General features: G+C 33.9%; 1 protein-coding gene across 6 annotated transcripts in view; it reads right to left on the bottom strand.

The window, feature by feature from the left end:
* The window catches only part of Nipped-A (Transcription-associated protein Nipped-A), a 494348-nt gene that overhangs the window by 364973 nt on the left and 101672 nt on the right, over positions 1-27703 (bottom strand). For all 6 annotated transcript variants that reach the window (XM_069825168.1, XM_069825181.1, XM_069825178.1 and 3 more), the window contains exons 9-12: positions 11198-11368; positions 9896-10107; positions 4938-5092; positions 2983-3207 (exon numbers count right to left, since the gene is read on the bottom strand). In XM_069825168.1, the coding sequence (XP_069681269.1) occupies positions 2983-3207; positions 4938-5092; positions 9896-10107; positions 11198-11368 (763 nt within the window). The remainder of the gene's footprint in view (positions 1-2982; positions 3208-4937; positions 5093-9895; positions 10108-11197; positions 11369-27703) is intronic.

Raw genomic sequence — 27703 nt, 5'->3', positions numbered from 1 at the left:
ATTATTATTATTTAATTACACAACGCAGAACTGCACGCATTGTATTCTTCACCTGACATAATTAGGAACATTAAATCCAGACGTTTGAGATGGGCAGGGCATGTAGCACATATGGGCAAATCCAGAAATGCATATAGAGTGTTAGTTGGAAGACCGGAGGGAAAAAGACCTTTAGGGAGGCCGAGACGTAGATGGGAGGATAATATTAAAATGGATTTGAGTGAGGTGGGATATGATGATAGAGATTGGATTAATCTTGCACAGGATAGGGACCGATGGCGGGCTTATGTGAGGGCGGCAATGAACCTTCGGGTTCCTTAAAAGCCATTTGTAAGTAAGTAAGTATTATTATTTAACCAATGCCACCAGGTTGACTTTTCGACATTTCGGTCTTCTCTCCTGGCAGTGGCATAGTTGTAATACACTTCTGAGGTTAAGGCGCCTGGAAGGCGGAGTTACATTACCCCGATGATACGATAGGATGATTATGATAATGTGGTGCCAGGACAGGTCTTAAATCTAAACTTAACCTAAATTCCAGACCATGGACGAACACAGGAATAATCCCCTTTAAGAAAAAATTCCTGTGTCCTTACCAGGAATCGAACCCAGGACGTCATGAACTATAGCCAGAAGCTCTGACCGTTAGACCATGAGGTTGGTCATATTATTATTATTATTATTATTATTATTATTATTATTATTACTATTTATCTTAAAAAATCTCATGTCAACTTCATCATTTCAAACAGTTAAAAACCCACTGTGCAGCTGAGGTGCTTGCCTGCTGATCTGGTGTTGCGCTCAGGCATGTATTTGATTCTCACTTAGACTGTTTACCTGATTGGATTTTTTCGAGGTTTTCTCAACTGTAAGGCAAACGTCAGGTAATATATGACGAATCCTCAGCATCATCTCGCGAAATACCATCTCACTATTACCAATTCCATCGACACTAAATAACCTAGTAGTTGGTACAGTGCCGTTAAAGAAGTTAAATAAATTAATTAACTCAAAATATTAAGATACAATATTATACCATTTCCACGATATTTCAAGTAATAGAAGGTAGGAGTGTCTCAATGTACAACAAAATATATTCCTGAATATCCAAAAAAAAGTGCAGTTGCATCCATTCTATTACTCAGAGAGCATGACTGTTTGTCAAAACGCTTGAACATAATCGGAATTATTTCTTCACAACTTTGTCCATTGTGCAGTTTTCAGGAAGAAATGGATCAGAATCATCTTCAGTGATGTCCAGCCCTTCCCTCTAAACCCACTGTTTGTGAGAAATATTGGACAGCAAGACAGTCATTGCTTTTATTGCCAAGGACTCAGTTAACAACATATTCAATTTACATTAAGGGCACTGTAATGTAGATGTTTTTGTAGACATGAACAAAACAGTTTAGATGAATCTATGTACTGAGCTTACCTAACTACCAACACTGAGGATACCACAAGTAGGGACCAGAATCTTTAGCATCTATTTTCAACAAAATTAGTAACTATTTTTTTTTTAAATTACCATCTATTTTTCTGAAATTAGCATCCACTTTTCTCCAAATTAGCATCTATTTTTTCCAAAGGAAACTTTGTGCATTCTACCTTTCATTTCTCAAAACATAACGCTGTGAACAGTTCAGCATTTTCCTCCTTCAAATTACATCATCTGTCTGAAACATCAGCACCATACTGTGATAAAACACGTTCTTTATCAACATTGTGTTTGATGTCCACAATACTTGCAAACAACATTCTAAAAATGCTTTATTCTCTGTTCTTAAAGCATTAAACATTTTCACTATGTGACATTTTTAATTTTTCACCTGCTGTTCAATAAGCTTCTTAAATTAATTGTATCCACTTTGAATTTCTTGTTTTGGTACACTCGAAAATCCTGGAAACACGTCAATATTTGATTTGTCAATATTGTTCAACAGAACTACATTCTTCGAATAGAATGTTTTCACTATAGCCTCAAATTTCTTTTGGCCAGGGTCCTTTTCTTCAAAAAATCAGTTTATTCTTTGCTGACTTAGCAGCTTTGGAAAACACATCTTTACATGTAGCTTCATCCAAAGGGCTTAATCTCGACAATGAATTTATTGTCCTTTCAGAATAATGTCCAGCAACAATTTCTGTTAAATTACTGTCCAAGATGTCTACTCTTGGGTACAACAAGTGAGATGTTGGATATTTGGACCTCTCGAGTAAAGTTAGCAATTCAGCTAACTCACTAGCATGATCTTTAACAAAAATCAAGTGAGCATTTAACCTTGAAACATTCTTTTCATTAAGCCCCTGTAAAAAATGTATCCTCATTTTTTAATATCTCTTATGTCAGGGTGCTTGAAAAAGAGAACAATATCTTCAAAATAATCTGCCAGATAGAAGACAGCCTCAAACCAGCTATTCCACTTCGTTACAGTGGAAGAATGGACAAAGCTTAGCTTCTTTGCTTCATATCTAGACTTCAGAAACTCAAGACTTATATTTCCTCTTTCTAGTGTTTAGGAGAGAAGACTTAACCATCGAATCGAGCGGATAATAACTGATAAGAGATAAAATCGAGCAAAATGTTTTGAATATTTAAAAGTGCCTTTAATTTTATCTATAATGAGCTTGAAAAATACAATTTTACTGATAAATCGCTATTAAATAGCATTTTTCTCATGGTTTCGCAATTTGATAGGAAATTCACATTATTTTCCCACTTTCAATTCTGCTAGAAAATCATGCTAAATCACCTTACAGATGAAGAAAAATACTTTCTACCCTACAATTTAAAAATTCGTGGTTCCTAACCATAAATAATGAGATAGAGTAATTTACATTGCATTACCCACGAAAATGTGTAGCTGCTTCATCTTGTTTCATCTCTCTTAATTGCTTCATTTTCTTTTGTCTCAGAAAAAAGTAAAATTATAATCTTTATTCACTTGTATGGATTCAGATTGAAGAATTTTTGCCACTTACAACGCCAGAGAAATGTTCCAGAACTTCCTTTTCTTCCTTTGTGCGTACAGTCTGAGGGGATGGTGTTCTTTGTCCACCTGGTAACAATGCTCCTGGTGCAAGCGGAGTAACACTTAGTGTGTAAATATCCAGAGCCTGCATGGCCCACTTCACAAGTCGAATGAATACAAGTGTCTCTTTGGGTTGAAACTGCTTGCTCTGGATAACTGCTTCACCAGCACTATTCTGTAAATAACAATGTGTCCCATTACAAACATTATAAAGCTTTCAACAACAATAACAAGAAGAGAACAATTTAAAACACACTTCGTAATTTGCAATTTTTAACTCACGAAAAGACAAAGTATATGATTATGTCTCGTGATCAGAACATAGTACGAAATGGAAATATGTTGTTGTTGTTGTTGTCTAGTGCCTTGCATTTGGCAATGAAGCCATTAGCAGTCATGCTTTCCAATACTTTTGAAATGGAAATATAAAAATGGGAAATTTATCCTTTAAAGAGGGGGAAAAATTCACATATCTTGAAGCAACAGTAACAAATATAAATGACACTCGGGAGAAAATTAAACGCAGAATAAATATGGGAAATGCCTGTTATTATTCAGTTGAAAAGCTTTTGTCATCCAGTCTGCTCTCAAAAAACCTGAAAGTTATAAAACATTATATTACCGGTTGTTCTGTATGGTTGTGAAACTTGGACTCTCACTTTGAGAGAGGAACAGAGGTTAAGGATGTTTGAGAATAAGGTGCTTAGGAAAATATTTGGAACTAAGAGGGATGAAGTTACAGGAGAATGAATTAAGTTACACAATGCAGAACTACACGCATTGTATTCTTCACCTAACATAATTGAAGGGCTCAGAGCCAAAGGCGACCAACCCACAATTTTGTGTTGTTCATTATTAAGCCTTTTTTCAAAACTATACAGCGTTGTTACAGATTCATGATATTTTTTTGTATTTATTCAATATAGACCAATTAAAGCAAATTGTGAAACCAATCATTTTTGTCAGGATCCTCTTAATATCAACTCTTATTTACTCATTTTGTAATTGTGGGTTAGTCGCCTTTGGCTCTGAGCCCTTCAATTAGGTACATTAAATCCAGTCGTTTTAATGGGCAGGGCATGTAGCACATAAGGATGAATCTAGAAATGCATACAGAGTGTTAGTTGGGTGGCCAGAGGGGAAAAGACCTTTGGGAACGCTGAGACGTAGATGGGAGGATAATATTAAGATGGATTTGACAGAGGTGAGCTATAATGGTAGAAATTAGATTAATCTTGCTCAGGACAGAGACCAAGGGAGGGCTTAAGTGAGGGCAGCAATGAACCTCTGGGTTCTCTAAAATCTGTAAGTAACATAATCAAACATGTAAGCCTGTCCTTATACACTTTTAAAACACCAATTTATATAGCATAAATTAAATAAAGGACACTCATGGCAGCTTGTATTTCTGTCAATTAAACAGATATAGGTTTATCAGCAAGGGAAGCGGAGATTCGTCTTTCTTCTGTAAAAATTGGGTGTATATATTCAATTTTGTGTTTTTTCAAGTCGAGATCTCATACAATACTGACAAACTCACCACTAAATCTTAAATAAAGATAAATGATGGATTGTACCCCAATTACCATGAAATAATAGACACAGTACAAAAGCAACTAGCATTTCCATCAGTAAACTACAGACAATCGTGATGCGATCTATAAAGCGATTCTAAATAAATGAATGATTGATTGAATAAATCAAATTAAATATAAATAAATAAATAAATACGTAAATAAGTGAATAAATATAAAAGAAAACACTTTGTGAGATCTTCATATCACAATGTTGAAACAATCTGTCAGAAATGTTAACTCCCTATGTATGTCTGATTAAATCATAAATTCTCTTCCTTCTGCAAAACAAGATGCATACATGTGAGTACATTGTGTGAATTCATATTACCTTACAAGAAGCACAGCCCCAAGTGATAGTCTTCACCCCACACACTAACGTCTTGACAAGGCTACGACAATCTGTCACACTGTAATTCCCAGCCTGAGATGTGGGGAAACCAAACCGGGACTTGTCCTTGTCTTCTTTCACTGGCAGTGGGCTATCTGCACAGAAGAGAACTATGTTCAAAATATCTGTTACGAAAGGCTTGGGGTTTCACCATTTATAAATGTCAATTTTTAGACCACATTTTACTATATTTTCTCATAGTCAAGATTTCTCCACCATGACACAATATCTACAAAACCTTTAATCACAACTTCAGTTGACAGTAACATTCTGGGAATTCCTGGCCAGCACTGTAATGGAGTTCCTGCATGATCTGCCACTGAACAAACAGATAAGAATGTAGTTTCAACAAGATGGGGCCATGCACATTATACTCTAATAGATCGCCAGAAGTGAAGTGAAGAGAAATAAATAGAAGCATTTGAAATGTGGATATGGAGAAGAATGGAGCATGTGAAGTGGACAGACAGAATAAGAAATGAAATTGTGTTGGAAAGAGTGGGTGAAGAAAGAACGATGCTGAAACTGATCAGCAGGGAAAGGATTTATATGTAAATACATATTTACTTATAAAGCTAATATAATTTATATTTTGCATTATCTTTATGTTTCACAATGTGTAGGGTTGAAAAATCCTACTTTTATTTTCCATATTTTAGAGTTTAGTACATATTTTCGTTAATTTCCATATATTTTCCATATTTCATATAAAACAGTCCATATTATATTAGGTTTAACAATAAAACAAAACAAAATTCCATTAACTTTTAAAAATACATTTCAACAATAGAGATTTAAACACATGTTCAGTAATCCCTTTAACATCAGAGTTATTTGAAAATTAGCAGTCCTATCAACAATGGGAAAGTAAGTTACAAAACTGTATTAATTTAATTTAAAATTTTTAACAGACTTCAGTTGTGCAGCTCAACAGTTAAATGCCAGTCAGAGTACACATAGGTTCAGTTTTGTAAATCATACTATAAAGACGGTAAATATGCCAAAAGTACGTCATTCAGTCAATTTAAAATCAAAACTAACAAGTTACATTTCAGAATTTAAAGAAGATGGTTTATCAACTGACAATAAAATATTATTTTGTAATTTGTGTCAGTGTGCAGTATCATCTACACAAAAGTTCCTGGTGCAACAACACATTACAACTAGTAAACATCAGGCCAACACACAACTAAATTCCAAGCAGAGACAATTGTTTTTAACACAACCAACAACATCGAATGTAAGATCTGAGTTTAACATCGACCTGTGCCGTTCTCTCATCTCTGCTGATATTCCTCTCTACAAACTAAAGAATAAGGTCTTCAGGGAATTCCTTGAAAAATATACTCAACATACAATCCCGGATGAGTCAACACTTAGGAAGACGTATGCTCCATCCATCTACGATGAGACAATACAGAAGATAAGAGATGAAATTAAAGATAGTTCAATTTGGGTTTCCATTGATGAGACTCCCGACAAAGAAGGTAGACTTGTTGGTAATGTAGTTATCGGTTTGTTAAGTGAACAATATTCTGAACGAATTCTTTTACATTGTGATGTTCTAGAAAAGTGCAATAACAAAACTATAGTTAAACTGTTCAACGAAGCTATGGGTATCCTGTGGCCAAAGGGTATTATGTACGATAATGTGTTATTCTTTATTAGCGATGCTGCCCCTTATATGGTCAAAGCTGGACAAGCATTATCTGTTGTATATCCTAAATTGACTCATTTTACTTGTGTGGCGCATGCATTTCATCGTGTGGCAGAAGTGGTCAGAGACAATTTCCCTAAAGTAGATTTGTTGATTTCATCAGTGAAAAAAGTATTTCTCAAAGCTCCCAGTAGAGTTAACGTGTTGAAAGAAATGTACCCTGAAATTCCATTGCCACCAAAGCCAATTTTAACTAGATGGGGTACATGGCTAGAAGCAGTTGAATATTATGCCGAACATATAGACTCTATTAACAATGTTCTCCTTGCATTGGACTCTGAAGATGCAGTCTCAATTGATACTGCGAAAACAGTTACCTGTGACATAAGTGTGAAGAATGACTTAGCTCACATTCAGCATACATTTTCATGCATCATAAAAACGCTCAAAAGTCTCCAAAATAGGCACCTTTCACTATCTGAAAGTTTTGAAATTATAAATAGTACTGTGGAACAACTGAATCGTGGTAGAGGTAAAGTTGCAGATGCAGTAAGAGCTAAGGTGGACACTGTACTTTCAAAAAACCCTGGATATGAAGAACTACAAAAGGTTGTTGCTGTGATGAGTGGTGAATCAACAGTGAAGATTAACTTGGACTTATCCCCAGCAGACATTGTGAAATTGAATTATGTACCAGTTACTTCTTGTGACGTCGAACGCTCTTTTAGTCAGTATAAATCTATCCTCAGAGACAATAGAAGAAGATTCACTTTTCAGCACTTGAAAGAAATGTTTGTAACCTATTGTTATGGTAACAGACAATAAAAATTGTGTTTTGTTGAAACTACATTGGAAGATAAGGTACGTCCATTATATTTTTTGTTTAGTTTGATTAAAATGTACCAATATTTAACGTACATAGTCATTTTTTTATAATTTTAAGTCCATATTTAATTCCATATTTTGGTAAAAATCCATATTTAATTCCATATTTTGGTAAAAATAACTACATATATATTTACATATTTCATATATTTTTAGTCCATATAAATCCGTTCCCTGCTGATCAGAAAGATAAAAAGGAATTGGTTGGGTCACTGGCTGAGAAGAAACTGCCTACTAAGGACGCACTGGAAGGAATGGTGAACGGAAGAAGAGTTCAGTGCAGAAGAAGATATCAGACGATAGAAGACATTAAGATATGTGGATCATATGTGGAGACTAAGAGGAAGACAGAAAATAGGGAAGATTGGAGAATGCTGAATTTGCAGTGAAAGACCTGCCTATGGGCAGAACACGTATGCATGTACGTATGTATGTAGTTCGCCAGAAACTAAATGAGATGTTCGGTGTGCATTGGGATGAGGTGGACCTCAGTCATGGCCTCCACGGTCACCAGACCTCATACCTCTTGATTTCTTTTTATGGAGATTTGTGAAACAGAACGTTTTTCAGACAGAGCCTACATCTATAGATGACTTGAAACAAAGGATCACCCCTGTTATCCAGCACATCCCACCTGCAACACTTTTAAGCATGACAGAAGAATGTCAGGATCGTGTGAGGCATAGTCTTCAAATAAATGGAGCACATTTTGAACATTTGCGGTAATAAACATACTGTTGTTGTTTAGTCAACTGTCCGAAGACAGGTCTGAACCTCACAAGTGATACCAACAATGTACCACTTATGAGGCAACTAAGCCAGGAGATAATGGGGCAGGGTGGCCAGTTCCTTTCCCTTTCCATTGCATACATCATAGATTAGCTACAAATTACACTAATCAGACTTCAAATGCATATAAACAATTACTCTTTCTCTGATAAATATTATTGTATTTCCAATTAGAGTAATGTTTCCCATTTGTCAACTGACTTGTGTGTCACACGGTATTTAAAACGTAGATTTAAACTGAGTATTTATTATTTTACCTATGATGAAAACATATATTTGTGTACAACAATAAAAAACGATTAGGAAACATTCAGTGTAAATCGAAATACCATCCACAATTTCTTGTTCTTCCTGTCATATTACTGAAAATGGACTTAACTCGTTTTGGGAGAAAGTTCTTCAATTATACAGATCATAAAAATGTCATTTTCTATCTTTTGGTGAAAAGTAATCAGTAATGTTCTTTTGCTTTCAAGATTAATTTAAATTCTTTCTTATACAAGTACGGATGTTACGAAGTACAACAATATCAGTGTAATTATTAAAATCCCTTTGTTCTACATAATCTAGAAAAGGATCAACACATTCCAAAGATGTAATGTACTAAACATGTGTTTTCTCTTTCTGCTGGGACCTCTTATTCCCCACCACTCCCTTCATTTTACATGCCAGTTACTGTGTAAATGATATCGTCAAAAGCCTGGTCAGACACATCCACACACAACTACTCTTCAACATTTTCACTGTCCTAATTTTCAAATTCTCCAATGCGAAAAATCAACGTGATGTCATATGATTCATTATATTGTGTAGGAAACCGTGGAACTCACCTTCTTCTGCTTCTCAGCCATCATGCTATAGTTTAGTTCATTAAGTCATATAACAAAACACGCCATCTGGTGTCCTGTTAGTCTCCTCCTAATGACAAGCTACCTTTCATATGGTTAATGAGTAGGCCTATTGACAAAGGGAGTCACAGGACATATGTCAACCTTACTTATTATTGTAGGCCTACATACTCTGAAGAGAGTGATAAGGATAACACGAATTTTTGTGACCAATCATAACAAGTGTTCAACAAATCAATAATTGTTTCCTGTATTTCATCTGGTCGTCAGTTGAGAAATATACATAACTGCAACCCTTATATGTATTACAAAAAGATTTGTCACTGTAGCCCTTATATGTAGGCCTATTACAAAAAGATTTGTGTCAGGAAAAAAAGCAGGAAAAAATGGCTTGTTACGACAGACTATTTTTATACCAAGATCGCTTTGAGACTCGTGCACTCGAATTCCAAGTTCAGTTCACACTCATTCAAAATTTCGGAACAAAAATAAAGTGAACTTCAATGGTGCACGGATAATCCACAAATTGAATAATCTGCACAAGGATAATTTAGAGTTTGCTGTAAGTTACATGTTATGTGAGTTGCATTTTCTCTTTATCTTTGGTCTTAATAGAATTAAAAATGTATAATGTTGCAAAGCAATTACTGTTTGATTGCCCATTGTGTATTCTTAGTCCAGGATTTTTTCTATTACTTGATATTTATAAATGAACTTACTCTCTGCTGCAGAGTCTCCAAGTCTAGTATGTGGTTGTAAGGGAGGCTTTGTATCTTCGTTCTTCAACTGTTCAGCGCCATTTTGTAAAGAACCACTTGGAATAGGATTTGTAGGTGTGGTTGGTGTCCCAACCAAAGGAGCTGCTGGAGTCGAGACACTTCCTGGACCACTATTAACTGGTGGATTCACAATAGGAGGCGTCTGAGGTTTGCTGAAAAAATCAGGAACATAAGAAATTGGACAAAACGTTGAAAAATAATTAAGCTCTGCCACTTATTTGCCAAATGGCAACATTGTCAATTTTGAAACACGATTAAAAAATGGGGTACTACAACCTAATTTTGGTTATTTCAACTCTGGGAAATATATGTGGAAAGTGTTCAGCAGAAGCTAAACAGTTTTTGGGGCTATGACAACATAAACTCTTAGTATTCTATGAAAGAGCTGATATAATAGCAAAAATAGATGTATAACAATTTCTGCTTCTCAGTTAGGGTTACTAGACATTCCTGATTTCCAGGGACAGTTCCTGATTTCTTGAAGATGTTTTTTTGCACTATATTCCCCGAGCACAGCAATCCGCCATGTTGAATCCCAAGCGAGTGACATGATGTGATGTCTGTGTGGCGGAAACAACAATACGGAAAGTAAAACATCTGCCATTAGGCTGCATTTTAGTTTTAAACATTAAACTGTATTACTGTATTAATTTTATGCAATGGTTGGTTGTGCAGCTCCAAATTGTACAAGTAATAGTAGGCACGGAGTCTACAAATTCTACCGTTTTCCTGCTGACAAAGAAAGAAAAAAGAAATGGCTCATAAATTCGAGTCATATTCCAAAAAATTAAATGTGATATCAATATTTGCATTCAGTGTCATCAGGGGATTCTAAGTGCATTCATTGAAACATTTATGGAGACTACACTATTTCATATAGAAAGTTTAATTCATTGTCCGTGATAGTCTAGTGGTTAAAATGCTGGTCTTTATTTAACTCGAAAATTCGAAGGTTCGAGTCTTCACAAACAGCTTTTTTTGAGACAAATAGAGCTCTCCCTCTACAGGAGGAGGCCTTTGTCCTAAACGGAACATTCTTAGGCTAATCATTTCAATGCAAAGCCTGTCTAAGGACTATAAGCAGTATAGAGTGACCAGTAGAGACTATGTAAACTGAATGAATGAATGGATTGTGTGCATCAGTGACAAAAATATAATGGTCTGTTTTACCTATGCTGCATACAAAAAGTAAAACAAGGACATCATATGCTTTTCAGTATTAAATCAGTTATGTGTACATACCACTTGCTCATGAGAACGGGTAACTGGAGCTTGGCAATGGTCTTGAACTTGAGCACAAACACTTCAAGCATCCTCATAAGAAGCTCTCGTCCCTGGCCCTTCTCTTCCTCACTGCGTGTTCTAATGCATTCCACTAGGTTCAAGAGCAGCTTGCACGACATTGTCTGGATACTGCAACAGTTGTTTAGCTATTATTATCTAAAGCAAAGTCGGAAACACGTGAACAAGAATACTACTAGAATGATACATTTCTCATGAAACAAATAAAATTACACAGTTAATCCATTTATAATAATATTAAGGCATCTCGAAATTAAGTCTATTGGATGATGATTATTATTAGTACCGGTATTATTATTATTATTATTATTTTACTTTTTTTTATTTATCTACAAGGAAAAAGACGGACATGGCTTAATGATACAGATGTACATCAAGTATCACAAATTATTCAACATTTAGGAAACGTATGACACTATGACATGTGTCTAAAATTACTGATTTTTTAAGTAGTGATATTATTATTATTATTATTATTATTATTATTATTATTATTATTATTATTATTATAAATAATGCTATATCTCTGTCCGTCCCAGTCACATTTGTTAAAAAGTCACACTATCCTAAATGGTTTTCAAACAATTTACATCAACTCATAAAGCAAAAAAAACAAAGCGCATCGGAAATTTAAAAAATACAAAACCGATCATCATTATCTAATTTTTTCTAATCTTAGAAAACAAGTCAAAGGTATGATTAAATTGGACAAATTTAAATGGTTACAATCGATTGATGATAATTTAAAGAATGAACCAAATAAATTTTGGAAATACGTTACGTCTTTTCGTAAAATTAATAATTATCCTACAGAATTATTAATAAATGGGGTTCACATCACGGATCAAATTGAAATTGTTAATGCATTTGCTAGTCAATTTAAATCTGTCCAACAAAATTATAACTCTAATTTCATTACTTACATTTCTAATATTACTGACTGTTTGCCCCTACCTGCTGATGTAACTAAAGCCATTAAAAAGATGAAGCCTAATAAATCTAAAGGTATTGATAACATTCCTAATTTTATAATTAAGGGTTGCTCTGATATTCTCATACCTGTTTTAACTTATTTATTCAATCTTAGTTTAAAAACAGAAATTTATCCTTCACTATGGAAAGAAGCATCTATTATTCCTGTCTATAAAAATGGTAATAAAAACAATGTTACTAATTATAGACCTATTTCTATCCTGAACAATTTTTCTAAAATTTTTGAAAAAATTATACACAAACACATTTCATTTTATGTCAAAAATAAGATCAATTCAGCCCAACACGGTTTTAGTAAAGGGAAATCTACAACTACTAATTTAATTTCCTATCTCAATCTCATTATGCCTGTTGTCGAAACTCAAGGTCAAATTGACTCAATTTATTTTGATTTTAGCAAAGCATTTGATGTTGTTCCTCACAAAATTTTATTAAAGAAATTAAGTAATTTTGATCTCTCCATGAACTACGTGAATTGGTTTGAAAACTATTCAACAGATAGACAATCTTGTGTTAGACTAGGTAATTCTCTCTCAGATCCATTTAATAGTTTATGTGGAGTCCCTCAAGGGTCTACTTTGGGGCCTCTCTCATTTTTATTATTTATAAATGACATAAGTAAAAGAATAACTTCTAGCTTTCTTTTATTTGCGGATGCTCTCAAAATCTTTCTCAAAATTAGTAGTTTGGCTGATTGTCAAATTCTTCAAAAGGATATCAATTCAATTGCACTTTGGACTGTTGAAAACGGAATGAAAATTAATCAATCCAAAACTTTTGCTATTTCTTTCACACGTAAAACAACCTCCCAAAAATTTAATTATACTCTTAATAATGTCATAATTACTAGGAAAGATACTATTAGAGATCTTGGTGTCTTACTTGATTCTAAATTATACTTCTATGATCATGTGCAATATATTTATACCCATTCATTAAGAATGCTTGGTCTAATTAGATCTATAACTTATTCTTTTTCTACTCCTATGTGTTTGTTAATTTTATACTATACATTGGTCAGATCCAAGCTTGAATATACATCTGTAGTATGGAACTCTATTACTTCCACTGACTCGGCTAAGCTTGAGAATATTCAAAGAAAATTTATTTCCCTTTGTTCTTATAGATTTTTACCTAATTCTGATGATTATAAATATGAGATTAACTGCAAATAATTTAATTGCTGTAGTTTATTTGCCAGATGTCAAGATCTTGCTTACTTATTTTTTTGTAAAGTTCTTAAGGGTGATATTGATTGTGAATCTTTCCTAAGCAATATCAGTCTTCGTATTCCTGCTAAGGGTTTAAGATATCATAAAATGTTTTACAATAGAAATTCTAAATCTCTCTCTCCTGTCTGCAGATGTATAAAATATGCTAATTTGCATGGATCGAGCTTGGATCCATTTAATGTGTAGTATATATTTTAAAGTTTTATATCAGTTTTCATTTATATCTTTTGTTTAAATATGTATTTTAATATTATTCTCGCTAACTTTTATATCATTTTGTTATTTATTAATTTACTTGATTCCATCCTTTCATTTTCAAATACAATTACTTTTATCTCATTATGCTATGTAGTTTAGTCATTCATTTTATCCCGTCCATTCATTGTCATTATTGTCGTTGTATTATACTTGTAATCTTGTACATCTTTGTAATACTATTTTATATGATTCCATTCTTCATTTATGATTCCATTATTTCATTTGTAATTATCATTTTAATTAATTGCCATTCATTTTAATTATTTCTTTGTACTTTTATTGTAAATTATAGCTAAAGTTTTTTTTATATTGTTTGTGCTGAACTGTAATTGGCCTCTGGCTGTTGTACAGCACATTAAATATAAGTAAATAAATAAATAAATAAAATAAATAAATTATTATTATTATTACTACTTACTGGCTTTTAAGGAACCTGGAGGTTCATTGCTGCCCTCACATAAGCCCGCCATTGGTCCCTATCCTGAGCAAGATTAATCCAGTCTCTATCATCATATCCCACCTCCCTCAAATCCATTTTAATATTATCTTCCCATCTACGTCTCGGCCTCTCCAAAGATCTTTTTCCCTCTGGCCTCCCAACTAACACTCTATATGCATTTCTGGATTCGCCCATATGTGCTACAGGCCCTGCCCATCTCAAATGTCTGGATTTAATATTCCTGATTATGTCAGATGAAGAATACAATGCGTGCAGTTCTGTGTTGTGTAACTTTCTCCATTCTCCTGTAACTTCATCCCTCTTAGCCCCAAATATTTTCCCAAGCACTTTATTCTCAAACACCCTTAACCTATGTTCCTCTCTCAAAATGAGTCCAAGTTTCACAACCATAAAGAACAACTGGTAATATAACTGTTTTATAAATTCGAACTTTCAGATTTCTTGACAGCAGACTGGTTGATAAAAGCTTCTCAACCGAATAATAATAGGCATTTCTCATATTATTATTATTATTATTATTATTATTATTCACCATACAAGGATTAAGCCAAAGGCTCGTTCCGGTTTCATGAAAGCTAGAATTGTTAAAATTGTTCAGGCCATCTTCTGTGTGGGCATCCAATATTTCTCTTTCCATAAGGTCTATAATGTAACATCAGTTTTGGAAATCTTTCTACTGGCATTCTATCAATATGTTGTTTCGAGGCATTCCTATATTTAACTATTCAATCAGTGAGTTTGAAAATATTTAATTCTTTTCTTATATCTTCATTTCGTTTTTTATATAATAGAGTATATCCTGTTATATTACTTAGAAATCTCATCTCTAATGCTTCCAATCTTTGTTCTTGTCTCTTAGTGATCGTCCAACATTCCGATCCATACATTAATATAGGAACAGCCATTACTTTATAAAATTTCATTTTTGTTTCTTTCCTAGTATTTTTAAGGGTTCTTTTAATAGTGCCACACATCAGATTAAATTTATTTTGTCATTAATATCTGCACTTTTAATATAGGATAAGTTAAAACCTAAATATTTAAAACTATTCACTTGCTCTAAAATTGTATTATCAATTACTATTTTTGCTCTTAAGGAATCATGTCCTTTAAATGCTAAAATTTTAGTTTTATTCTTTGATATTGTGACAGCCACGAGAGATTCGATCTCACGACCGGCAGAAGAAGGGCTAGGTCGGCCGTCGTTCAGGCAGGTTGCGCGCGCATCTGCTTCCTGGGGCATGTGCTGTGGCGGAGAGAAGAGAGGGGAGAGAGCGACCGCGGCAGAGAGGAGAGAAATCCAGATTATTCGAAAGTGGAATCTTCCGGAAATTCCGAGCAATCGTACTTTCTCGCAACTATGGTGTGGTTATAAATTACGACACGCGAGTGAACTTGCGCAGTTTAGCAGTTAGCAGTGTTGTTGTTATAGTCAATGGACAGCAAGCCAGCCAGTCTTGTGTAGCAGTGAAGCCAGCTTCGAGACCGAAGTTCGACTTGAGTTGTGTCCGTAACTGTGGAGCCAGAAGTCCTGAGTTTGAGTGCAGTGGACCACAGTTGGGGGACCTGAGTTCGAAGTTCAGTGGACTGTCTCTGAAGGTCTGGGGTTCGAGATACTGTGAACTCGAGTGACTGAGCGAGAAGAAATTAGCCAAGGCAAACGAACTGTGAAATGAGAACTGACAGTTCTGATTTGTAAATAGTGCTCTGTGAACATTAGTTAAGATTAACAGTTCATTGTTTTTCTCAATAATCCAAGTAAATTGTCATTGTCGTCTGTGGAGTGAAATAACGAATACTGTGTTACGGTGTGGAGTGGAAATCCCATTGTTGACGGGAGTAGAATGAAATTGTAGAAAGTGAAGAGTTATTGTTGTCAGAATAAAACTACATTATTGTTTTGAACTTTAAAGTCACAATATTTTAAAATTATAATTGGCACTTATTTCTTCCAATGTAAAATGGCTCTTTGTAGATCATCTTCAGAACTAGAAATCACTATTTGATCATCGGCAAATAATATTGTATCTAACAATTTATTATTTATTTTGAAATGTTTATTTAAACTGATCTGCCATTTTAAATGACTTCGTCTATGTATAAATTAAATAAAGAAGGTGATAGAGGACACCCTTGTCTGACACCACGATTTATTACTACCTTTTTTGCTCTTTTGATTTAAAACCCATTTCAATTACAATTTTATTATCTACATATAAACTTTTAATAGCCGTGATCAAATGTTGTGGAATACCTTTATTTCTCATTATATCTCATAATTTTCTTCTATTTTTTTCATAATCTATAAATCCTATATTATATGCTGAGATATCGAATTCTATATGTTTTTCAAATAATTGAGTTAAAGTGAATATACAGTCAGAACAGGATCTTCCCTTTCTAAATCCATTTTGAACATCCAAAATAACATTTTCTACAATTATGTTTAAACGATTTTTTAAGATATTGGCATAAATTTTATAGCATACGTTCAGTAGACTTATTCCTCTATAATTAGAACAGTCTTGTCTGTTTCCTTTTTTATATATGGGAAATATTTTGGCGATTCTCCATTCCTCGGGTATACAGTATATCCAAATTTCCAGCATATGTTTATAAGGTCTAGTAAGCAATTCTTTAGAGATATGGATGCATATTTAATTAATTCCACATTGATGTAATCAGTACCAGGTGCCTTTTTATTATGAAAATGATTGATAGAAGTTGTTAATTCTTCTACGGTTATTGGATCTATGTGTTCATCTGTTTGTATTATTATTTCTTCTTCATTTTCTTCTAAAGATTTTTCTGTTCACAATTCTTGATAGTAGTCTATCCATTGTTCTTCTGAAATATCATTTAATTTAAGTGTATCTCGTGTTTCATTATTTAAATATTTCATAATTTTGTATGCTTTATCTTATTTTCCATGCACATCGTGATCAATGTCACTTATATATTTATCCCACATTGTTCTTTTAGTTTTTCTAACTTCTCTACGGACTATTGTAGTTTTTCTTTTATATTCAATCAATTATTCATTTGTTTTCTTATTAAGAACATTTAAATATGCCGTTTTCTTTTCTTTTATTAACTTTTCTAATTCATCATTCCAAATTTTTAATCTTCTTTGATTATATGATTTCGTTCTCATTCCCAACGATTCTTTTGCAGCTTGAATTACAATTCTTTTAATCTCATCCCATTCTTCATTTATGTTTCTACTTATAGGCTTTGCAGTAATATATTGGTCTAATCTCTTTTGATATAGTACTTATTATTATTATTATTATTATTATTATTATTATTATTATTATTTTAAGAATATGTACTTGTTTCTCTGCTTGAAAGCACTGTTGTTATTGTTGATTTGCAAGCAGTAAGATCAGTGGCGTATACTGGTTAAAGGGTTTGGGCTACCGCTGACCCTATTATTACACAAAATATATCTAACAATTACTTTAATTTTAATTACTATGGTAAAACTAATAATACAAAATTATTACATTATGTTATATTATAAACTTTCTCTTTTGTAATTTCCTTGGGCTACCGCCAGTAGCCCGCAAAATACGCCCCTGAGTAAGATATGAGACATGGCTAAGAGGAAACAGTCTGCCACTGAGCTCCAGACAAAGTTAAAAGATTCTAGAAGAATTAGATGATGGTGCATTGAAGAAAACTATAATCGCTGAGCAGTTTGAATCACAAAGTCTATCTTATCTACAATATTATAGAAATTAAATATTATTTACAATAATTAAAAACTGTGAAAAAATCATGAATGTTGCTTTTTCAAGTCTTAGAAACACCTAAACAACTGCAATGTGCTACACACAAAGACCTCAAAATGTTACTTCTAGAATAGTTAAACAATAATATGAGCACTTCCAACGTACCTGTAAATGAACCTATAATACAGAGATAAGCAATTGAAATTATCACAAAGTTCGGTATTCAGAACTTCACTTGTTCTGCTTGTTGGGTGTATCAATTCCAAAAGGGACACTCGATATCATTACTAATTATTATTATTGGGGAAGCAAACACAGATTATGAAGTACATGCAAGTAACTGTTCGCATGAATTTGACTGAGTATGTCATTTTTACAATTTTTTTTAAGTTGCACCCTAAGCACAAAAGATGATAATTGCCATGGTGGAACATGCAGTAAACAACATCTGATTGTTGTCCTTGCATGTAATGCAAACAGAGTGGAGAATACTGTCCATGGCTGATTGGTAGATCCAAGAAACCACGTTGCTTTAAAAACTTAAAACGTGGATACTATCTGTAACACTTTGTATTGACTCTCACCATAACAAATAGTGGAATGGCTCAATGATTAGTAAGTGGCATAACACACACGGTATGAACTTAACCAGTGTAATGGTTCAATTTATTTCACCAATGCAACAAGCTACTTTCAGCCTCTGTATAAGGCATTCATGCTCATATGAAGAGAGTTTATTACAAGCGATTCTTGAAAGCTGCAATTTGCACTGCTGAAAATAATCTGTGAACACTAGTTGGAGCATACTTGACACAGTAAATACAGAACTGCTTTAACAGAGACAGAAAATGTAATGATGCTAATCATGTTCATGAATTAGATGTTAACATCAGTAACACTTCATCTGACAAATGGGATATTCTGCAAGAAGTTGTAAACCCTGCAGTACATTTTGAGAAATTCGTTAATATTGATTATGTTGTCATATTTGTTACAGAGAATGTTATGTACTAACAGGTGCACCTGAGTTGAGAGAAATGTCGTCAGAAGAAAGTGAGAAAAACAATATCATTCCATCTACCCATCAGGAAATTTTAACCACTTGGGACACTTCAGAACATTTTACTGCAACATCTGAAGTTGCTGCAGGGTTTATGGAAGCTGTGAATACAGTTGGCCATGAAGTTACGAGGTACTTTCGTTCCTGTGAGTGAGAAAAATAAGCAAATTTTTCCCTACAAAATTATTTATAAGCATTGTTTACAGTTACTGTACTTACACACAGTTATACATAGTTCCTTTTACTACAGTGTGTCTGACAAGTCCTGCATCATATGTTCAATATGACCCCTTCCGATTTTCAAACATGCCTGGAGGCAAAACTTCACGATAATTAAAATGTGGTATAGTATGTCGATGGTGATTTCACGACATTTTTCCACGATCATTTCCTTAAGAAAATCCCAGAAAGCAGAGTCAAGTGGATTTAGGTCAGACGACCTGGGAGTCCACTCTCTGGGTTTTCTGTGGCCAGAATGGTTCATGCGACCACATTGGTGCCACAGCTGTGTGGAATTGGCTCGATGACAACTCCCTGATCAGTGGATATGACGCAGAAGACACAGAGAGTGACATAAATCCACTTGACTCTGCTTTCTGGGATTTGACATTGTGCATTTGTAAATGAAACATTTCCCCATTTACTAAAGCATATTAATATTTCAAACTTTAGGAACGTGGATCGATGATGCAGGGTGACTCACTTAACTTTTTCACCTCCGTTAACTACTGCTATACATATAGTGGAGTTCACACAAGATTAGTTCTTTAAAAGCTAATGGGGCTGTCTTTTCAATATTGCAGACTGTTACCAGGTATCACCAAAGCAAGGTAAAATCACATTGCTGTGCACCTGAAACAACAATAATAGTAACAAAATGGTTTGCTTATTTACCACATCTTACCGTTAAATGGGTTGAGAAGTGTTAATTATTAATTACTTATAAATTTCAAATAACACTCATTAATAACTTTCGTTTCGTGAACCGTTGGCAGTTTCTTCAAAGAAAAATGATGCTGTAAACATAACATTTAGAAAATAACTACCAGGTGCAGTATTTGTTAGTATTGAAAATCGAAAAAAAGTTGACAAACGAAAATTCAACCTGACAAGTAGGAAATCACTGTAATCCATTAGCATATGTAATAATAGGGAGAAAATTCTTACGTTTCACCCTTAGGGTTTAAACTAAGAAGACTCAAATTTAAGAGACATGATGGCGACCGATATGCTAATACATTGAATAGGGATGAGCAGGGTCTGTCTATGCTTATCTACTTAACAAATATTAAATATTAAAATACTTGTCACATTTTATTAACTTGAACGTTTTCGGCTTGAATAAGCCATCTTCAGAAGATTATGCCTGAGAATACATATAAAAGTAGACTGGTACATGCGTGTTATGTAGTACAATATGAACAATGAGTTAATTGTGAGCCTCTACCATAAACAGTTGTGTACTCAAATTAATTAAATGTGGAAAAATAAAAAGCTATATAAGCTGTGGTCAATAAAATATTAAAATATAAAATGTTGTCTTGAGTTGCAATTTGCTGAACCATATTTTATTGACCAGATTATGTCAATTTATACATGATAATTGCACTGTTAAATACTTGTAATGAGTCGGAAGTTTCCTCTTCAGTTTTAGGGCGATTCTTAATTGACATGTCTATAATTTTTTGTGGTCTTCTTGTCATTATTAGTTTAGAAATTTGTACCTGAGTGACTACACTTCAGTACTTACAGTATTAACAGTGGATTAACGATTTTCTAGACGACCTCATGCAAGTGATGAACTTCACAGTGCCGGATGTTGAAAGTATGTCAAATATGTATCAACAATGTAACCACCAGGAACATACCACTTAGCTGCTTGATGTAGAACTACATGCAGCATTTATAAAGATTTAGGTGCATAGCTGTTTGATGCTAAACTTGGAATTTCGGATTCAAGCAGTGGCAGATATATTTTTCTTTAATAGTAAGGTTCTAACTAAAGGAAAGGCGTCAAATGTGTGCGTACACTTAGTTTATTCCTCCAGTATGACAGGTGGCATCAAAATATCAAATTAAAAAAAAAAGTGGCACTTAGCTGGTTGATGTAGAATGTTGTCCAATTATTCTAGAAAAACAGGAAATCCTTGCAGTGTGCAATCACATTTCTCACAGTGTATGTTCTAGAGATTGTGTTTCAAGACAAGACCATTTGCATTGCAACACTCCTGTGCAAGCTCCATCACTGATTAATTCATTGCTGTCAATTTTTCTACAGCTATTGCAGCACACACAGCGGCAATATAGTCTTTCATGTCTTTCAGAGCGCATGCACTACATTTTTTACATGTCCCCTGTGAAAGAAATCTAACAGCATCAGATCAGGCAATTGCAATGAAAAGCTCTGAGCAGGACTACCTCTTCTCACCCATCGATTTGGGAATAGCTGGTTTACTGCATTTATTGCAACTATTCCAACAATATGGGTAATGTACACCTAAGAAACTGCCTGTATTTTCGCCCATTCAATTTACCATCAATGAAGAGCTAATGATGTGTTGTCTGATAATGTACACTGAAACCAGTGTAAGATTTTCATTGCCCAAATATGTATGTTATGGATTTGTAAAAGTTACTTCATTAGTAAATAGTATCTTCCCCATAAAATCCTTGCAGAACCAACTGGTAGTATTTGAAACGATTTTGGAAGCCATGCCATACAACTCTTGATGGAGTGTGACATGGAACAGGAGGTACTTATGCCTGTGAAGAATGGGCAGAACACTTTTCGGCTGATTGAAATAGCTTTCAGAACTGCTGCTCTGTTTAATATGCTCTAACTTCGAATCCGCTTTTTTCCAGTTTTTGAACATTAGCCTGTGGGATGGGTTGGAGGATGTCAATCAAGAAAAGTGTTCGGCACACAGCTGTTCTACTCATGGCATTTTGACGACATTTCTCATAAATTAATATCATGTCGACCATTTCTTTATTTCTAAAAACAATTTTATGTGCCTATGGGTAATATACGATTTCATGATTAATACATTCATAACTAAACATATGTTGTACACCAGTGAAATTCAGCTTAACTTATCTCCCGAAAAACCGAGCTTCTAGAGACGTTTTGCTGTACAACACTTCATTTGAAGGGTTCAGAGCCATAGTGGGCCAAGCGCCATTTATTAAAAACGGAGAATGCAAGGGTTAAGCAAATACTCTACAATGATAATACCGGAAAGTTCACGGTAAAAGTGGCGAATGACTCACTAGTGCTATCTAGCGGCAGGGGTTGTAGGCAGCGAGGATGATGTGACGAATAGCGTGTTTAACTGTGATATGAGCTTTATTCTTAAAAAAACACACGATGTCCTAAGGATTATTCTCATTATAGTTGTAGCCTACACAATGTCAGTTAAATGTAAAAATGTTTGTACTATGTTTTGTAAAAACTATGCCTAGCAAAATATGTTAGAACTTTCTTCAGATTTCCAAAAGATAGAGATTGGGAGTAGTCATGTAAATACCAGCAGAATAGTACTTTTCTGTTACAAGATGATGCTGATTATTATTATTACTATTATTATTATTATTATTATTATTATTATTATTACTGCTTCTACTACCGACACTAGTTATTTGCTTTTGTCTTCTAGGTGTGCCATGCTCATATAGGTAAACAAACGCAGACAGACTTTAGTTAATGAGGTTTAATAGGGCGCGTCAGCTATCGCTATTTGCGTCCTTATCTAAACTTCTTTAAAAAACAAAACACAAACGATATCATAAGCAAAATGTGAGCACTAACTAAAAACACTGTCAACAGTTCTAGACAAACGTTTAAAATTAGAGGGATAGAATATATTATGTACAAAAATCACAAAATATATTCGGATTACTTTTGATTATCGGACGTCAATAACCATAATTCGAAACAATAGGGGAAAGTAAAAATAGGGTGTAATAAATTGGAAAAGTATACTGAAGTTTTAAATCGGTCGTAGGACTGTTAATTTTTAATACTCTGGTTTTAGTAACAGACTGAAGATAATATTTATTCCTTCACTGAATTTAACAACTCCTTCTTCCGAAAATATGAGTCAAAATAAAAGCACAATGAAAGAATCGCGAGGGTCCCAAATAAACATATTAGATCTTGCATTGAGGAAGCTGCGGGATTTCTGATATTAGACAGAAATGACAGACCATATTCCTCCACCGTGTAATTAGATAGTGCATTAGCAATGACATATTCTCTATGTTAATTGAAACAGTTACTAAACTGCATAAATCTACTTTACATTGTTCATATAAAACACAATTTCTTTATAGCCTAGTTTCTTCATATAAAAATTGAGAGTCTTTACTTTTTAATCCAAATAGTGTGTCTTGGGATGCGTAACATAAAAATGTGAATTGTTGGTTTTGTGAAGGAAGTGGACTCATGATTTTTCATAATAAGTGATTCAGGTAGCTATTCGGACAAATAATTTGCCTACTCCTATATTTTAAAGGCATTATTAATATTTCACTAAATTAAGATCATTTTTTTACGATGCAAAAAATCCTAAAAGATAAAAACTGGCTCAACCGGAGATGACAGCTCTAAACACAGCAAGTCCAAATGCAGATTTAATTAAAATTGTTCAAGATGATGAATTCATTAGTCACAAGTGTGCTTAAAAAGAAGGAAATGGGGAAACGATATTCCAGTTACGATAAACATTTTGCCGCATCATTCCATTAATGTACACCTCAAGACGAAAGATATCTAAGAAGAAAATTATGTTTACCAACAGTTAGATCTTTCAAAAATTGACTTCATGAATTTGATATAGGCCCGGTATAAATCGCACCATTCCACAATTAATTATTTAAAATAAAATCCGATATTGTACCATTGAATAAAAAGGTTGTAACTATTATTGTTTAAGATGAAATGCCTCTGAAGAAAAACATAACTTATAATGCTAAAGCAGACACTTTGAGGGATTCATTGAATTAGGTAGGCCTATAGATAAGCATAATCAACAGACTTCAACTGACGTAAAAATTTCAGAAGTACCATTTGCAAACCAAGCACTGGTTTTCATTATTCGAGGCATGTGCAAAATTTTAAAGCAAACTACGTATAAGTTATTTTCTATCAAAAGATACAATGCCTGCAGAAATCTTAAAATCACATCTGCTTGATGTAAAAGATAAAATACAAGATACAGGCTTTGTCCCTAAAGCAGCGACTGTGACAGTATCTTCACTGATAAATATTTCAATGTGCTAGTAAATTGTTACATCAAAAATAAAATGGGTAATCATTAGCCAAGAAACAAAAGTTTCTAATCATTATTACGTTTGAAAATACGAGAATTGTTCCATTTCATTTCTACTCCAATAACTTTGTAACTTCTTATTAATTTAAAATATTCTGAACCTTGTGACTCTAAATAAAACTATTGATTTGCATCTCTTATTAACATCAAATGAACACTTCTCCGTTTTTCCTCACGTAACCTAGCACGCTGCAAGAAGTGTGTAAACAACCCAAGCCTCTAGATAGCAGCACAGTCACTTTTTGCCGCCGCTTGCAATGCTAAACAGGTAAGCTTTCCAGTATTATTGTTATAGAGTATCTGGTTAAAGTTAAGTGAATACCATAGTTTAATGAAGATTGACATATCATTTAGTTTTAATGTGTATACTTTATATTACTTTACTATATGTTTCCATTGAATTATGGTAATAACTTCATTTTAATCCTTGTTTTCTACGGTTTTAGAAATGGCGCTTGGTCCACTATGGTTCTGAACCCTTCATTTACAATGTCTTATCATTTCGATGTCCCATACAGAACTAAATGAAGTAAAGGTTGCACTGTACGTATTCAATCTTAATTCTCGTGTCAACATTATGAACATTGAATATATAAGGAGAGGGGGTGCATTAGAGATTGCTTTTATGTTTATTCTTCCTGGTAACTTTCACAGCCAGTAAACTATCAGTTATTAGACATGGTTAAACCAACAAATACAAAACAGAACATATTGGGTTCTCATTTTAAGTTATGAATTTGATCTTATCTCGAGCATTATTCTGCATTTCAGTACGTGCATCAGATTTCCTCTTCAATATAATTTAATTTCTATTTATCGCATTATGTATAGCAATAACAGTTACAATGTTATAAGAGGTGAAAAAATTAGTGAGCCACCTTGAATATTTTCATTCTACTACATACAACTCCAATTCATTCATCAATGACTCTCCAGACCTAATGGGTCTTGGCCTAATTCAGAGGAAATTCTTGCAGCCTAACATTAGACACACAAATAGCAGGACTCCTGTGACTGGGCCACTTCTGCTTAAGACAACACAGGACATTTACATTAACAATGGACAAACATCAATGCGTCAGGTAGGATTCGAACCTACAATAAAAGCTTTGTGCCTTAACTGCTGTGACTACCATGACTGGCATATATGCACATAAATTATGCCATATTCACTTATCGTACGTATTAACTGCAATTCCTGACAACTACAATTCATCTGCAAAAGACCAATAATGTTACTAAATAACTCCTTGAATTCAACTACAAAGAATGGCTCAGGTCATGAAATCATTAAATTACAATAAGGAATCCATGCTTTGTAATGGTATCGTCTAAGCCATTACATACAATATCCATTATCATATTACTTTCTATTCAGTTCACTTCTTTCACCATTACGTGGTATTCAAGGGATCAATAACAACTCAAAAACCTGCCCTTAGGCAGAATACTATGAATGAATGAATAACCATCTGTCAAGCACTAATATTTTAAGCATTTCAAGAAAGATTTTAACAATTTCTTACAGATACCACATAAACTGTGAATTCTAGCAATGAATATCACGAATACAAGGTAAGCACAGATTTTTCTGGGCGAGTTATACAATTTTCTTAGTTAAAAGGACCTTTGTCTTTTCTCTCATTGTTAATAGCAATCACTGACTCCCTTTTATATTGGCTATGAATACACACTATTATATTCTGTCTTGTTTGGAAGGTAAGAAGTTAAATAAAATATTCTCTCTTTTTCTTAAAAGTTCGTATTCGAAATTATATTGATTCTTTCCATCCGAAAAAATACTAAACACAGATCTGCGTGTTGCAGCTGCAATGGGTGAAACTCACATGGTAGGCCTAAATGTTATATTTCCTTGTTTTTTTTTTACTTGGTTATTTAACAATGCTGTATCAACTACTAGGTTATTTAGCATTGATGGAATTGGTGATAGCGAGATAGTATTGGCGAGATGAGACTGAGGATTTGCCACAGATCACCTGAAATTTTCCTTACAGTGGAGAAAACCTCGGAAAAACCCAACCAGGCAATCAGCCCACAAGGGGATCGAACCCATAACCCCTGAATGGCAGGCAAGCAAGCACCTCAGCTGACTGAGCTAAGCTGGTGGTCTATATTTCCTATTGATTAACATATAACATTAGCAGTAAAGTTACGCTTTTTGTTTTGCTATACATCCGTATTTTGTATGGACGGTTTTTATTTTAAGACACATGTTCATATATCATACAAGTAAAAAAGTGACGAAATGTCCGTATTTTCTCTTAAGATTCGGAAAGGAGATTAATAATTAGTTGACTATATCCTTCAAGAAATGACACCTACTACATAATAACCAATAGAAATAGCCACTGTTTGTACTGTGTTATGGTTTTAAAGATGTACCAAAGACCAAAGCACTACTGCACTCACAGATCATGAAGCTCACTTCCAGGAGGAAATATAAATTCATCCCCCAAACAACTAAACAGGAACTGGCGATATTGATCCTGAAGGTGAGATGAAAGAAGAGGATTTCGAAAAAAATATTCTAAACTTTTATGACCAGTGCATTTCATATTTCGAACCATGGGAGGGAATTGGCTAAGTTTATAAATTCACTCGTTTCTAATTCTAATGCTTCCATCAACATTGACAAACTTTTTGTTGAGGTCGTGCTCGTGAATCTTGTACTTTAAAAAATCAAATAAAACGCGGAGAAGTAAAAAAAAGAGGGGGGGGGGAGGGAAGAAACCTGAACAGAGGACTGAAAGATGTAAATCTATGTATTTCAGCTTTAAAATAATTTAAAAGAAAGTGAAACGAAATTTAACAATTTTTTAGAATTTGTGTACAGTCTCCCAGAACTTCTGCACTTGTGGAGAGTGGGTTAATTTGATAAAAATCATTTGGACACCTGGAAGAAATAGACTTCAAATAAATAAGGTAAAAGGATTGCTTCAAATTAACGTAAATTCAAAGTTCTCAGGCCTGTATTGCTATGACTTCATCAAAGACAACACTTCTTTTTTTAAAGCAAGTACATTCTTCCTAGAAGTGTGGGAATAATTGATGACTGACATAACTGAACAACGATTAGCAATTGAGGAGCGTTTTTGCAAAAGTCGATAGATGCAGAAATCAAGATTTTACAGAAATTACACTAAGTGACAGGATCTATCGAGTTTTGAAAAAAACCTGGAAGGTTTGGTAGTCTCTACATATGGTATGAATCAAGTTTTGGTAAATCTGATTTCATAGATCGATTCCGGAGGTAGAAAATATACGATATCCATATGTAACTCACTTTCGAAAAATTCTGCATCTATCGACTTTTGCAAAAACGCTCCTCAATTACTTAGTCACACGTTAAAAAGTGTTA

The sequence above is a fragment of the Periplaneta americana genome, chromosome 1, assembly GCF_040183065.1.
Source record: "Periplaneta americana isolate PAMFEO1 chromosome 1, P.americana_PAMFEO1_priV1, whole genome shotgun sequence".
In the NCBI taxonomy this organism is placed as follows: Eukaryota; Metazoa; Arthropoda; class Insecta; order Blattodea; family Blattidae; genus Periplaneta; species Periplaneta americana.
This window is presented reverse-complemented; position numbering and strand designations above follow the sequence as displayed.